Source organism: Rhea americana, unplaced genomic scaffold, assembly GCF_003343005.1.
Source record: "Rhea americana isolate MKP2758 unplaced genomic scaffold, rheAme1 scaffold_90, whole genome shotgun sequence".
Taxonomy (NCBI): Eukaryota; Metazoa; Chordata; class Aves; order Rheiformes; family Rheidae; genus Rhea; species Rhea americana.
The window spans coordinates 2,666,679-2,681,302 of NW_028187089.1; the positions used below are offsets into that span (position 1 = coordinate 2,666,679).

General features: G+C 45.8%; 1 protein-coding gene across 7 annotated transcripts in view; it reads left to right on the top strand.

Annotated features, from left to right (window-relative positions):
- HDAC8 (histone deacetylase 8) overlaps positions 1–14,624 on the top strand; it is a 52,549-nt gene that overhangs the window by 18,509 nt on the left and 19,416 nt on the right. For 4 of the 7 annotated variants that reach the window (XM_085324334.1, XM_085324339.1, XM_085324337.1 and 1 more), the window contains 4 exons: positions 6,328–6,500; positions 8,154–8,248; positions 10,063–10,172; positions 11,758–11,811. In XM_085324334.1, coding sequence (XP_085180460.1) covers positions 6,328–6,500; positions 8,154–8,248; positions 10,063–10,172; positions 11,758–11,811 — 432 coding nt within the window. The remainder of the gene's footprint in view (positions 1–6,327; positions 6,501–8,153; positions 8,249–10,062; positions 10,173–11,757; positions 11,812–14,624) is intronic. The other 3 variants (XR_014898161.1, XM_085324338.1, XM_085324336.1) reach the window with 2 other exon arrangements.

Below are 14,624 nucleotides of genomic sequence, written 5' to 3' on the forward strand. Positions count from 1 at the left end.
ACTTCTTATTTATTTATTTATGAGAATTTACTGGTTTTGTTGTTTCAGTTCTATCAAATTACTTAATAATCATAGCAAATAATCTTTTTTTTTTTTTTTTTTTTTTTTTAGCATATATTTCCCACCTGCAGAAATTAGACTAGAATAAGGTAAGCTGCAGTACCCCTTTCACAGTACCACTAACTGCCTGTTACTATCTGTGACAGGTCAGAGGTGCCTACTGACTTGTCCTTCCACACATGTCAATGTTAGGGAGGATGTCAGCAGAGAGACAAGTAACCTCTTCCCAGCGGAGCGTCTGATGCAATCAGTGGCAGGGAAAGTGGGGTCAGAGACTCAAGTGCAAGTAAAGCATATAAAATGCAGGAGAAAATGTGATTACTGTGTGCCGGTGTCATCTGTCTACTGGGGCTCTTTCACATAGTACAGATATATAAATGAAGCCTTCTGGGGAGAGACTGCTCGCTCTGGGGTGTAGGGTGCAGAAGGCTTAAACTCTGTGGCCTCCAAAATAGGTCTTGTATGTCTCAGAGGCAGTACTAGCCAACAGCGTTGTGAAAAGCTACCTTTCTCTTGTGCCCCTCCAGCTTGCTTTCCCCGCTAGCCTTTCACTGGCCAGGCCTGTTCTGTATTTCCTGTTCCCAGTTATCTTAAAGCACTGGAAACCTCTGAGTGCTGGTGGCAAGAGCAAAACCTGAGCCCTGTCAGTTGGTTGGTAGGCAGCCGGCAGCAATGTGCTGGGTGTGTTCCCTGGGATATGCATAAAATAGCAAAAAAAGGAAGCTGGAGACCATTCAGAGACTAAAAACAAAGTGTATCAGTTTTTGAGGTAGTAATGTTGGGAACAGGCCAGAGCTATCCTTGCTGCTTCTATGAAGAATATTCAGGGAAAGATTCAGCATAGCTTCTTCGCTCATATCGTGGCATCCAAATGAATGCTTGGCCTATTTTAAATGCTGAGCATGCTAATTTTTCCAGTAATCTACCTTAGACCATGACCAGCAATAGCTGTGGACTGAGACCATTGGTGCCTATGGGATGGGAATGGAAATGCTGTAATTATATGGGATCAAATCTGGATCTGCCCATTGGGTTTAGGCACTGAGCAGTACAGATCCCAGAATGACTATGTTATTTGGAGGCTGTGAGGATAGGAATGTGGCCTAACAACTGGATTTAGGGTCTGTTTGGACACTTTAAGTTCTTCAGCTTCCTGTCCTGTAAAGGTTGAAGGCATCAAGGGACAGGGAGCGAATGCAAGAGACGTAGCCCACTATCTGGACTTCACTGGCTTGATCTGGTTTTCAACTTGGAGTAGAGCTTAGATCCTAAATGCACTTCCAGGCTCTGAAAGTTTAAAATATATATAGTCCCACAAACATAGGTGTTGCAGAAAGTTCACATTCTGAGCTTTTCAAGGATTGGGATAAAGTTTTGAAACTTAAGCTGAGAATTCAGATCAAGGCTTTCTTTGGAACAACTCCCAAGTCTAAGCCATGTGAAAACGTCCGGTTTAACTCATTGGATCATGCTTTTTTTGCGTACCTGTGCTGGTAGGCTATATGCATATGGTGGGTTCAGGCACAACCAGCAGCTCCGGTCTGCATTCCAGTTGTGGAAGTAAGGATGACTGATGTCTTTAGCTTATAGACAAGGCTGATATTGTTCCCCATTGCAACTGTCACATGTGCTTTAGTGTATCCTGGATCTCACCAGGACACGTATGAAGCACAGACAGTCTGCAGCAGGGTAGCAGGAGGCTTATGGGAACCAGGAGGTCAGCTGGCATAGAGAGAACTCTCTGGCACTTTGAGAGCGGCMGGGCCCTCTGCCCTTGTCTGCTTGCAGAGAGGGGGAAAAGCAGAGCAGCCGAGGCCATGTGTCTGTGTTAAGGGGACAGTGGGTATAGCGAGTTACATGGTGGGGATTGGATGCAGCATTTTGGAGGTCGGAGGAGTATTTCACAATCACAGAATCACAGAATAGTTGAAGTTGGAAGGGACCTTCTGCTCAAGCAGGGTCACCTGAAGCAGGCTGCCCAGGACCATGTCCAGGTGGATTTTGAATATCTCCAAGAATGGAAAGCCTACAGCCTCTCTGGACAACTTATGCCAGTGCTCAGTCACCCTATCTAGCCAAGTAGATTAAAGATCTCTGATTTGAGGAGCTCTTTCCCATTCTTCCAGGCTGACAGCCATCTCTTCACATTGAGAGGAAACCTTGAGCAGCACTGGTCTTCTTCCAGTGGCAGTCCTACTAAGGCTGTGACATTTTGTCTGCCATTCTGGGTTTGCTTGAGAAATTGCAGAAGCTTTTYTCCATCCTCCCCATCAACTGTTGAGTCTTTCAGCCCTTCTTCTGACCTCTGTGTGGGTAACAAAAGGCTACTTCTCTGTCAGCCACTTCCTGTTTTCTTGGGGGCCCAGGGGGAGGGGGAGTGAATTGGATGCTGGTGAAAGACAAGTCTTGGAGAGGTCTGGAAACTGGCAGCATCTGTTCATCTCCACTACAAGGACAGGCAATGCAGCCCTGCCTTTGCATACTGCCCTGCTTGGGCCAGAAAGGAGCTGCTGAGGTCACCTACATTGCTCATGTGACTTCCCTGAATTAATTCCTATTAGATTAGAGGCAGAACATTCATTTTGCAAGTGTGTCAACTGAAAACACTTTGTCATGATCTGAACCAGCTGGTTACAGTACAGTCAGTGTTACACTGCCAAACTTGGTGGTTTAAGATGGCTGTGAACAGACCCTCTTCTGGTGTGTAGAGCAGCTGAAGTAATTGGGCTTCCTAAAAGAGCAGATGTGTTTGTAATGGGCCTGAGGTGCGCAGGAGTCTGGGTTGCGCAGTTCTTTTCTGCAGTTCCCTGGTGGCAGTGATGGAGGGGGAGTGGGCAGGGGACATACCACCCCACCAGAGGTAGCTGTCACAGGTCACAGGTTACTGCACCCACAGCTGAGAAACCATGAGAGATTTTTACAACACTCCTGATGCATTTTGATGTAATGTCAGTTGTTCTAGCTGGGTTTAGAGTCTTGCCTTGCAGGGCTTGGAGACGTATCAGGGGTTTCCTGTTCAGTTCTTTCTGATGACATGGCTTTTAGGGACAACGGCACACAGCTAAGCTTGCCCATGCTGAACCAGCAACAGCTAGACCCAGAACGGCTTGTTAACTGCACCCTGAGGCTGACTACATCTTTTATCAGATGCTTGAATGTGTTTTCCCAGACAGGCATGGAGCTCTGACAGCATGACTGAGTTGATYTTACTGAGGGATGCTGACAGAAGAGGGGAAGAGTCCCATTCCTTCCTCCTTGCACTTGGCTGCCCAGTCCTTTACCCTCATTCTCCTGGGCTGACCGTGCAATGAACCAGTTCAGGGAGTCAACCCAGCAGAAAACTAACCATGGTGAGCAACCTTCTAATACTGCAGTTCTCTGAAACTTCTCACTGTGGGATCAAAGCAGTTCAAGCATAAGCAGAAGGAAGGGGATGGGAAGGATGGGTGGAAGGGACTGTCCTGCTGATGCACCATCAGTTTAGCTTTATGGTTGGCTCAAGCTTGTTGCCTGCATGCATGTAGGTGTCTGTAGAGGAGCTGAGATTGCAGGAAAACTCTTCTGCTGATWTCCCAAAACACCAGAAAGAGTTACTTCCTGAGTGCCGTGCGRAGTGAGAAGCCGGCTAAGCTATCATGCTAGGATAAATTACATACAAATGCTCTCAAGTCAGGGAGATTTTTGTCATTTAGGTAATGTCTGCAATACGCTTTGAAGATAAAAAGCTCTAGGAGGCTGCAAACTTTGTTTAAAACTCCTCATACAGCCAACACAAACCTGCAGGGAAGTGCTGAAAGACTCTTCTCTGTTCTTGCTGGGAAATAGTAGGAAGTCTTGGCTCAAGGCTTAGTTCAGAGTGGCTGGAAAAAAAATGTATATGTCCAAGTGAGTTTCTTTTGGAGAATAATTGTAGGACTCGTGCTAGCAATTGCATTTTGGTGGAAGTGGCTCTCCTTGCATAGTAAGGCAACAGCCACACCAGTGAAGGGGCTGTACAAGCATGGGATCCCCACCCCCCACCCCGAGCTTTGCGGCTGAGAGGTGAACATTCCACTGTCYAGGCTGTTTCATGTGCATCTGCCCTTTTCTGGACAATCTTTGAGAAATGTAAAGCATCTTGAGGAAAGAACAAATTATGTGAGTTGACCACTATTTGATGCCTGTTTAGCAAAAGTGGATAATTGCGTCAGAGAGAGACGGGGAAAGAGTGTCCCAAAGACAGGCCATGGGAGCTAGCTGTGCTTGCAGAGGTYTGATTGCAGGCTGTGAAAGCCCTCAGCAGCAGCAGGAAGTGCCAAGAAGCCCTTGAAGGAAGCCAGGTCAGTCCTCCAAGAAAGAGTAGTACAACCTGGGCCTTGGGGTGGGAGGGTTATGTGAGCAGAGGGGGAAACCCAGCACACACCCTTTGCTTGKATGCAGACACTGACATCAGCTTCCTAGTGGAGATTTACCTGTTTTCATAATCCTACACTATCTTTGGTTGGTAGTTCATTATGTGAGTATATTTGTTTCTTCTCCAGCTGCTAATGATTCCTATRGTTCCTTACAGTTGCCATAAATGAAGCCTATACAGTGTTGCATTRTGCTCTTAAATGCGGATTGAGTTTTTCCCAGAGATGCCTCTACATCAATGGTTAGGGCAACCCTTAATTTGTGGTRCTTATAGAGCTGATGGCCTTAACCTTGCAGTCATCTGCCTTCACACATTGCATTATGCTCAGTGGGTTTCTTGTCCRGGCGAAGTGACTCGATAAGTTGCCTGGGGTGAATGCTGTGTAAGTGTAAGCTAAATTGTCATGGGAAAGCAGCTCTCTGTTTTAAAGCCAGACTGGTTTATAATTGCATATCAAGTAAGATCTGGAGGTACTTAGATTCTCTGTTTTCCTCTCTTAGCCAAGGTAGAAGCATTTATTCCAGGGATCACATCTGTTTCTACTTTAGGAAAATAAAAACAGTGTTGAGAAAGGAACATGTTTTTCTCCCTTATTTGCCCTGTGTTTTGTGATAGGGAGCAGTRTTGGAAACAGTATTATTCCCTTTGTGTTCCTCTTAATACCAAAAATCTCCTGAAGTAAAGCCAAATGCATGACATGCCCAACTGCCTTCTCCAAGAGAGAATGTTTCTAATAACAGATGATCAACAGGATGCCATCCCTGCTGCACTCCGGCATCTGCTAGATCCCTAGGGAAATGAGTTTCTGCCTTAAGAGCCATATGGGAGAGCGTAGAGTGAGAACTAGGACAGAGTCCTCCTCTGTTTGTCCTGTCCTGTCTTTGTGAGAGATGTTTGACAATTTAGGAGTGTTTTTTCACCAGACGCCACTCCTCGTTCTGACTTTTCCAGGGAGGAATGCCCTTGAGTTCCAGCCCTTCTGCTCTGAGTGGCTGATGTAAAATGTGTCGTTTGATGCTACAGCTAAGCTCTTTCAAAGGGCTAAATTCAGTGATAGAGAGTGATGGAAGGGGAGGCTAACTGGGAGCAGAGGGAGCATGACTGGTATAAAGGCTATGGGAAAATATAGCCAAGAGTGGGGAGCGAAGGCACAGTCTGTCAGGGCAGCTTAGATTTGCTTAAACTGTTGTGCAGCCTCAGAGGGGTTTCCACTGGGGACTCTGAAAAATATCAAACCTACAGTTATGCCAGGACCTGGAAAAATGTAGTTTGATTTGGTAGTTTAGGTGAAGGCAGACTCTATGGGGGATTTGGTTTGACGTGACAAGTTTGGAATAGAGAAAGCTGATGCTCAGGAAATCTTGAGAGGCGTCAAATGAGTTTCAGGGAGTAGGACTTTGGAGGGAAAGGACCAGGCTTCCCTAGCCCAGCCTTGATCTCATGGCATCTGATTAAAGCCTTAGTCCCTAGCTCTGTGTAGTGACAGAAACCCATCTCTTTGAGATCTTGTCTCAGGAAGCCACAGGGTCTTTTTTTAAAGTATTATTTTCACTTTACRTTTGGGTGTTGTTAAAGTAACTGTTGGCAAGGAGGCAGTGAAGCCTCTGTGGGCTGGTTAGGGTCCAGGGATGTGTGGGAAGGSCCTGGCTTGGATTCAGTGCTTCTGTATGGCTTTTAAAGCTGCCAGTGTGCAGTACATGTGAMATGTTCAGCAGTTTAACACCCAGAACGACCTGTGTCCTGGTGTTTTGGGAGGCGAGCAGGTTCTTTCCATCTGTCCAGTGCTCAGAATGGCAGAGTGCTGCAGTGCTGCTGCCTACAGTAGCATCCCTTTGAAACGTGTTTGTGGTAAACCCCACTGCTTCTTTCTGCAGTGTGCTGAAGGAGGTGTATGCTGCGTTCAATCCAGATGCAGTTGTGCTACAGCTTGGRGCAGATACAATAGCTGGAGATCCCATGTGCTCTTTTAACATGACACCTGAGGGAGTGGGCAAGTGCCTGAAATATGTTCTGCAGTGGCAACTGGCAACGCTCATCCTGGGAGGAGGTGAGTTTGCACATGTGTTGTGCTGTTCATAAAATAACAGGTTGTGATCATTCCCCAGGAGCATGTCCTTTGGGCTCAAAACTCACTTGAATTTAGATGAGTGGCTTGTATGGTTATCATGAGGAGGGCACTGTACGGCTGGTAGAGTGCAGTTTTTATACAGATGTGAAATCCTCAGTATCAACAGGTCCAAGTCTCAATCCTGACCCCAGCTCCTGCATTAAATGTTACTTGGCTCTTCTTGAGGAGAGCAGAGTCTTTTAACTGCAATGATCTCTGACCCTGGCTTCTCAGTGCCATCTTTGAGTTCCAGCTCTGCTGATCAGCCCTGCAGGGCTTCTCTTTGAAAATGAGCACTGTGTTCCCAAACTTACTTTGGGCATCTGGCAATGAATGGTCTGCTGAATTCAAGCAGGGGCTTGGGAAAAGGATTAGCTACTTGCATATTATAGCAGGACTCTGGATACCCAGTGAAAGCTAAGTTTAACTTGCTTCTGCCATGTTCTGTTATCAGCTCCTTGTCCAGTGGGGAGAGCACAGTACAGGCCTCTTGCAACAGAGCATTTCAGAACAGTCAAAAGCACTCTGTGTCAGGGARAGCCTCCCAGCTCTGTGCTTGAAGCCTCATCAATTCTAGTTGTTACCCTTTTTCAGGAAGGGAGAAGATCAGATACAGTACGTTAAGCGTAAAATTTAATGTGTCTAGTGCAGGCTATTTTGGAAAGGTTGTGGATGTTCAGTCCTGCTTTGACTGTCTGTGTGTGTTGGGGAAGACACTTTTCAAACAAAMAAACAAACAAAAAAACCACAACACTTTTACCAAGAAATGAAAGAAAACTATTTCTTATGGTGAAAACGACAAAGGAGTCTCCCATTACCACAGCTTGCAGAGACATTTGAAGTTGCAGTTGTGGGATGGAGTCAATGCTTGCTGAAAAGCAAAGGGAGGGGAAAGTTGAAAAATATGGTCACTATCTSCTTTCAGTCTTCATTACTGGAAAAAGCTTTTGAGAGTCTCTCACAGGATTGCTTTAAGCTAAGGTTCTTCCTTGCGAGGACATGCCCAGTTCTGACCATTACCATACTTATTGTGAGACTTCATTTACTGATAAAGCAGTCACAAGTTGAACTAATCAGCTTCATATTTGTCTTCTCACAAATGGTGGTGCTGGAGAGCCCACCAACAAATGGTTGAGTCTGTGCATCGTTCTTCTTGGTTCAAAGGCCGACATTAAAAAAGTAATCTGTAGTCTCCACTGCTCTCCTTGCACTCTTTTTCTATGTGTGAACACTCCTCCTCATCACCAGGAGAGAGCCCAGCACATAAAGCTGAGGGCTGGGGCCAGGTCTGAAGAGATGGCTGGAAGAGGCTGACTGCTGGCCTGTGCAATAACTGGAATGACCTGTGGTTCAGTTCTGGAGATGTGCCCCTTTTGTACAGGACCATTTGGATTTCACCTTGTGTAGCCAGCAGGAGCAAAATACAGTGATTGTGCATGGCCTGACTATGTGAAATAAGAAGCTTTATTCATATGAACTGCTAGTTTTACCCCCACAGTTTGTTCCTTTTAGTAAAATCTCTCTCTTTTCCATTCTTCTCTTCCCTTTTCCACATCTTTCCCCTTCCAAAATCTCAATTCTTGCTGGAGACAGGAGGCTACAACCTTGCCAACACAGCTCGTTGCTGGACATACTTGACTGGGGTCATCCTTGGGAGAACGCTGTCCTCTGAGATCCCTGATCATGAGGTAAGGCTTTGACAAACCCTCCCTTTTCCTTGCAAGAGAACTGAGTCATTCCACCTAATGTGAACTGCATCCTTGCTTCTCAATACTGTTTTGTTGAGAGACACTCCTGTAACAATAACACACTGTCCCAGCAGCATAGTGGATGCTTGTTTCCCAAACCCGAGACCATCTGCAGCTTTTTGCAAGGCATCTCAGAAGCCAATCAACTTCAGTCTCAGATAATTACAGAGGGAATGGTACGGGAGGGGGGGGTCACCTGTTTGCTCAAAGAGCTCTTTAGGATGTGTACATACTTTTACAAGGGAAGAGCCAGACCTTTCTCAAAACTTTAAATTTAAGCTCTGCTTTCATCAACTTACAGAAAGTACCATGTGCAACTTCCAAATTTTACTGGCCAGAAGTCTTCCAAAGGGCCATGAGGCAAAGTGCTGTTTACATTCTCATATGAGCTATCCCAAAAGGCTCAGTTCCAGTACTGATGTTCTTACAGTTTTGAGCAAGGCTGAATGACCAGTTGGAAGGACATAATCAAGGGTGAATTTGGTTGGGATAACTACAGTTTCATAACTGTTTCTYCCCAAGGGCTTCTTAGTGCTCCTTGCTTCCCAGGTTACAGGTCTRTGTTATTGATTGTACAAAGCAAACATGCACATGCAAAGCAGTGTAAATATATAGTGACTAAAGAGGATAATAATATTTTGCCTTTGTCTGAGGATCTCATAGGCCAGTATGCATAAGGAATTAAAGTATGTATGTGGATTAAAACTGGAAGTGCATCGTGATAAAAATCAGTGATTACAGGTACAAGACACTTTTTGAGAGGTATCCTGCTTAAATATGATCCTTTAACCAGATACCAACAGAAACAGGATCCAAACTGGAATCAGGGAATCTTTTGTATATGTGGGAAGTCCAAAGGGTGGGTCCCTCTGTAGGAATTAATTGCAGGAGATGTTTAGACTTGGCCATTTTGTTGTTGATTTAACAGTTTATTTGTCATATTAACGATCCCTGCACAGAGTGCCCTGAAGGATAAGCACAGTGTTGAAATGAATTGGTTGCAGGAGGTCACAAGGTGCARTTGGGTTCTGTGTACCCTGCCTGCTGTAGGGGAAGGCCAGCAGTTACCCTGCAGAGCTGAACTGGCTGTGAGTTCTGATGCTGATGGTAGCCATCCTGATCAGGTTCCCCTTGCAGCAGAACGGTGCTTGTTGTAGGAGCTGGGATGACCTGTTCTGGGTTCACGTTCCTGTAGGATCATGTTTCTGGAGACCAACTCAGACTGTCTGTTGGCTCTATGGTGCAGCACTTGGAGAGGCATGGGATGGAGGGAGGGGAACTATAGGCTGCGCTACCTGAAGCTTGTCTCCAGGTGCTGTTGTTCCCACTTGAGCATCTGTAGAATTTTTGTGGCAAGCTCAGAAAACCTAGTGCCTGCCTGGAGCAAGTGCATCTTGACTTCAGCACCACAGAAAGGATTTAGTACAAAACGTTTCTAGGTAGGTGGCATTAGCCAACAAACTAGCTGGTGAAGGTCAGAGGAGAGACAACATGGAGAGACCTATTTAGAGATATACAGATGATCAAAACACACTAAGCCTGCTGGGATGATTGCCTTGATAATATATTAGAAGCATCTTCCTCTGTCTAGAGCCTTARTCTGCCTCATCTCTCACTTTCTGTCTTATCTCTTGTGCTATCCTCTGTCTGAATACCTGCTCTTGGCACCTTGCTGCAAGTGAATTTTTGTCCAACTGTTACATTACTAGCCAACTTTTCTTCCCATCTGCTCCTCAAATTGCAAACTGTTCTAGAACATGACTGCAGCACTTACTGGATGCCAGATGAAGTGGCTGGAGTGGCTGTTCAGCACAGCCAGAAAGCTCCTAGGTGAATGGAGTTTGCTGGAGCTGAACCAGAAAAGGTAATTCTTCCCTGCTCTGTTAGAATATACTTTAGGTCCTCAAAGAGTGCATGGAGACATTGGCACATGATTAAGAATTTGATTATTTTAAAGCCTGTGTTTTTGTCCTTCACCAAAGGTACTAAAGAATGTAACCTTYGTGATAAAGTAACCTTGTTAATGAAGAGGTAGCCTTGGTATGAGAAATGAGCTGTTCTGAATCAGATATCAACTAAGTAAGGAGCAGCAGCTTGCCATGAGGCRCTGTAGTGGGGAATCTCCACGTCTCTCATAACTTGGAAAAAGTGGGTAAGCAAACTGCAGTGGGGCTCAGATTCTCAAAGACAAGGCCTCTCCTTTACCAAACAGGAGCAATGAAGTTCTTTTTGAGCAGTACAAGGTACACTACCCCAAAACATGGCCTTAGGTGTTGCAGGGGTTGTTGGCCTTTGGGGTGCACTAGCATACATCTCTGACCAGTTCTGTGGAAATGGCCGTGTGAACAGAACTTCAAAAGGCCACTGTGGAAACCTGTGCTCTGCTCTCATTTGGGAGCACAGATTTAGTCTTAGACTCTTTCATCCCGGGAAGATTCAGCTGCAGGCTTTGGGTGACCTTCTGCATAAAGAGGGAGAAAAAAATGGAGTGAAGACAGAGGCATATGTTGAGAAATGTCTCAGAGTGTAGGACATTTATTGTTCTTAGGTGGTCACAGTAATGAGCCTTTTGTTACCTCTCTGCCTGAGCTCTTTATGTAGTAGAACAAATGGATATACGGTCCCTGGGTTTGAGGCATTGATGAGTTGCTAATTAGAAGGGGTTGGGAAGAGTRTATCTTGTGGATGGGCATGTTCCATTATTATCTGCTACTGAGCTTTCTGGGAGCTGGTACTGGTTTGCAGCTGAAGGCAAGAGGTATTGGGCTGTAGTACCTCCTCCATGTATGTGGTATACCTTGCAGTTGTCTATGGCTTGCACAGGTCCTCAATAGTGGAACAAGGCAAGACACATTTGCCATGCTCATATCTTTGCCTGCAAGTGGCCATTGTGGCCTTGCTTCACAGTAAGGAAGGTATGTATCTTAGGATAGCGTGAAATTTTTGTCTTCGCCAGCTGGGCATTGGCTCATGTCCTCTGGCAGGAGGCCACGTTTCTAGTCTCGCTAATGGCTCTGGATGCTATTTTTCGTATAAATGTATAATCCTGTTTTGAAATGTATTAAGTAGTTTGTATCAACAAGTATCCTGAAGCCCAGAGCCACAGGCCAAGGCTTATAGTTTTTCAAAGGATTTCTTTTATCAGTTTTAAATCTGTTTTCTTGCCGCTTCCCATCAGAGATGGTCTGTGTTTTAGCTCTTGAACTAGAACCAAGATCAACAATTTCTGAAACCAACTGTCTTGAGAAGATCATTGAAGATTGTGTTTGTTTTCTTTACTATAACTCTGATGCAGTTATCTGCCCCCTCTCTCCTCCGAAATTGGATCATTTCATAATGCTGAACATAGTATTTACTTAGCCAGCAGTAAAGGTCCCTCTAATGTTTTCATATTGGATGCTGCAAGGTCATTTGCATTGACTGAGATGTCTGAACTTTCCCCATTGAAGGGTTATATTTGCAACTTGCCCTGAGCTTGGGAAGCCTTGCCCAACAACCATGAGGTAAATCAGCTTGCATTTGCTCTCATGTAACTGCACAAAGCATGATGATAAACATGGTGCACCGCAGCACACAGTACTGAATTGGCATCTGATTGTTTGCTGTCCAAATTCAGTTGGAGCATGTATGCTTTGAATGGTTTTACTAATCCACAGTGKTTTTTTTGTGGTTGTGCTCTGTCTTCTTGGGAGTGGTGAATAAGACARTTGAGGAACTTTTTCTAATATCTCACTAGCCTTGTTTAGTTGCCCCCCGCAAAAGCTCACAAGCCAGGGATGGCAACACTAATGGACTCCAGCAGGAAAGGAGAAAGGAGATCAGGGAGGGGAGAATGCCAGAGCATGATGCTGATATCCTTGGGCATCTTTGTGGACCTTCCTTGGTAGTTCACAAGATGCAGAGAGGTAGGCCTGAAAACAACTGCAGAGAGGTATTAATCCACATATACATGCCCATAAAGAAGCAGAAGAGGAAAAGTAAAAGTAATAAGTGTTAAGTGCAGTAAAAGTAATAAGTGTTAAGTTGAGGCAAATCTGTGTTTGGTTGTAAGAGTAAAACATTATGAAACCCTTTCATAAGTGATTCTGGGATCTTTTGGAAAGGTTTGGTGTTCTGGGATTTTCCAAATGAGAAAGACCCGGAGAGCTAAGTATCCTTGCTCTGAGAGTGTGCAGTGTAAGCAAGGAGGCCTGATGGGCCCCAACCCATCTAGCAGAGGACTGTGCTTACAGATGCAGCCTTGTGGCTGATGTACTACTTCATACTGTCCTCATGAAGGTTGTTTACCAGAAAAGAGTTAAAAATAGCTCCGTTTTGCACCCATCTGGGGAGATTTAACCTCCATGTGATCGTGTACTCTGGCTGCGCTCACAGGAATCAAGTGTTTTGTGTTAGCTACCAACTGCATGTATCCAGGCAGCAGCAAACCTGCAGCACGTTCAGTATTTGGGGCCACAAAACAGCGCTTGCAGGGTGCTTTTTGAGCACGATGCTTTGGGGGAAGGAAAATGTTAGCATCWAAATGAAAGGGACCACCAGCCAGTGACCAGCACAGGAGGTGGTGATTATACAGGGCACTGCTACTGTGGGAGGAGGTCCTGGGGCAGAGTCCCCCGGGCCTATTTGTACACGTCTTCAGTCTTGAATTCAATCTTTTTATGCTCTTTTCATGAGCAGGGATCAAAGAGGCAAGCTGCAGCTTTGCTAAGATACCAAAGACTGAACACAGTCATGTTGCTGAACTGCCCCTGCCCCTTCTCCAGGGGACCCCGGGAGSATTAGAAGCAGGAGGAGCAGCAGCTTGTCCCTGCCTAGGGAACAAAAAACACTTTGTACCTGCTGAATAACCTCTACTCCACTCCCCGCTCCGTGAGCTGCTGCTCCCAGAAGTGAGCAAGCAGGAGGCCAGGCCTTTCCGAAAGAATGTGAGGGCTCTAGGCAGGGTAGAGGATGATTTGCATTTAGGACAAAAAAAAAAAAAAAAAAACATGATCACGAAGTGCCGGCTGGAAGCGTAGCCCTTCTGTTGTTCCTAGTCTGTGCGTTGAGGCGCGTCTCCCCGGCTGCTGGCGGAGTAGACGCCTGGCCCAGTGAACTGCACTTCTCAGAAAGCACAAGCTCTTCGGCAAAACTGAAGAGAACTGGGCAGTGGAGTGGAGCTCTCAGTGACGAAGGCYGTTTCCCCATCCTAGCCTGAGCAAGCTTTCTTACTAAAACTGTCTGTGACTTTCTGCACGCACCGCAAGCGGTGGTTGTTTCGCGCTTAGGTTCGCTGCCTGCGTTTCTCTTGCTTGCTGGCTTTGCTCGCCTGGTTCGTTGTGATGCTCTTAAATAGTACGGGCATGGGATGGGGAGGACTGTGCTTCCTTYGCCGTGTCGAGTGAGCAGTACTGTCCAGAAAAGCGTTGGTTTAGTCTTCCTCTCTGCCACAGCGGCCAATAGAGACGCACGGGGATGAGTGTAAAGAACGAGGCAAAYAGAGTTTCTCAGGATACTCTTCCGGCTTTCAGTGATTTATGGCCAAGAAATATCCTACTGTGTCAGTATCGAAAAGTTCTTCATGGCGTTTCTTCTGTGATTTTGTCCAGTTGTTTGTTTGAGTGCAGACTTTCAGTAATCGCGGTGTCCTTCGGCGAGGCATTCCGCACCTTAACTGTACGCTCTRTGGAGACTCTCCATGGTTACTTTGAGCCCACTGCTTTGCTACTTAATTTGTTATGAATGCTTATCCCGGAGTTTTCCCTGTTGGCGTTTCCAGGTGTTTCGCAAAAYAGGCCTTATCCAACAGGGACAGGATATGGTGGTGTCCTCGTTTTGCRGATGGGTTCTAAGACACACGGCCACACATCCATTATCTTTTTTGTCTCGTTGGTAATGTGTAGGGCTTGGTTTGTGAGAGGACGCAATGTTATTACAGTACCTAGATGTTTAAGCCAGTGCTGGATGCTCAACAGTCCTCCAAATCCGTCCTAATCAAGTTTGACCCTAGACAAAAAGAAATGCGAGGCCAGTGACTGCGTGTGCTCAGTATGCTTTATTGGACCTGCCTGCCACACACTAGCACAGGCAAGGGGAAAATTCATACTTCTCTAGGGCAGCACATTTGAAACCATCCTTTAGGTGTCCATCTAGTGCTTCTCAGGGTTGAATTGGTTGAGACCTTGGTGGGGAGTAAGGTGGGGCTGCCTGGTTGTATGCCATGACATGATTCAGTAWGCACCCTGCATGGGGTGGCACTAAAGGTGGGAGGTTTGATCCCCCCATTCCTCATTCRAAGTCCATAAACAAAGCCCTGCAAACTACCAGTGGACAACAA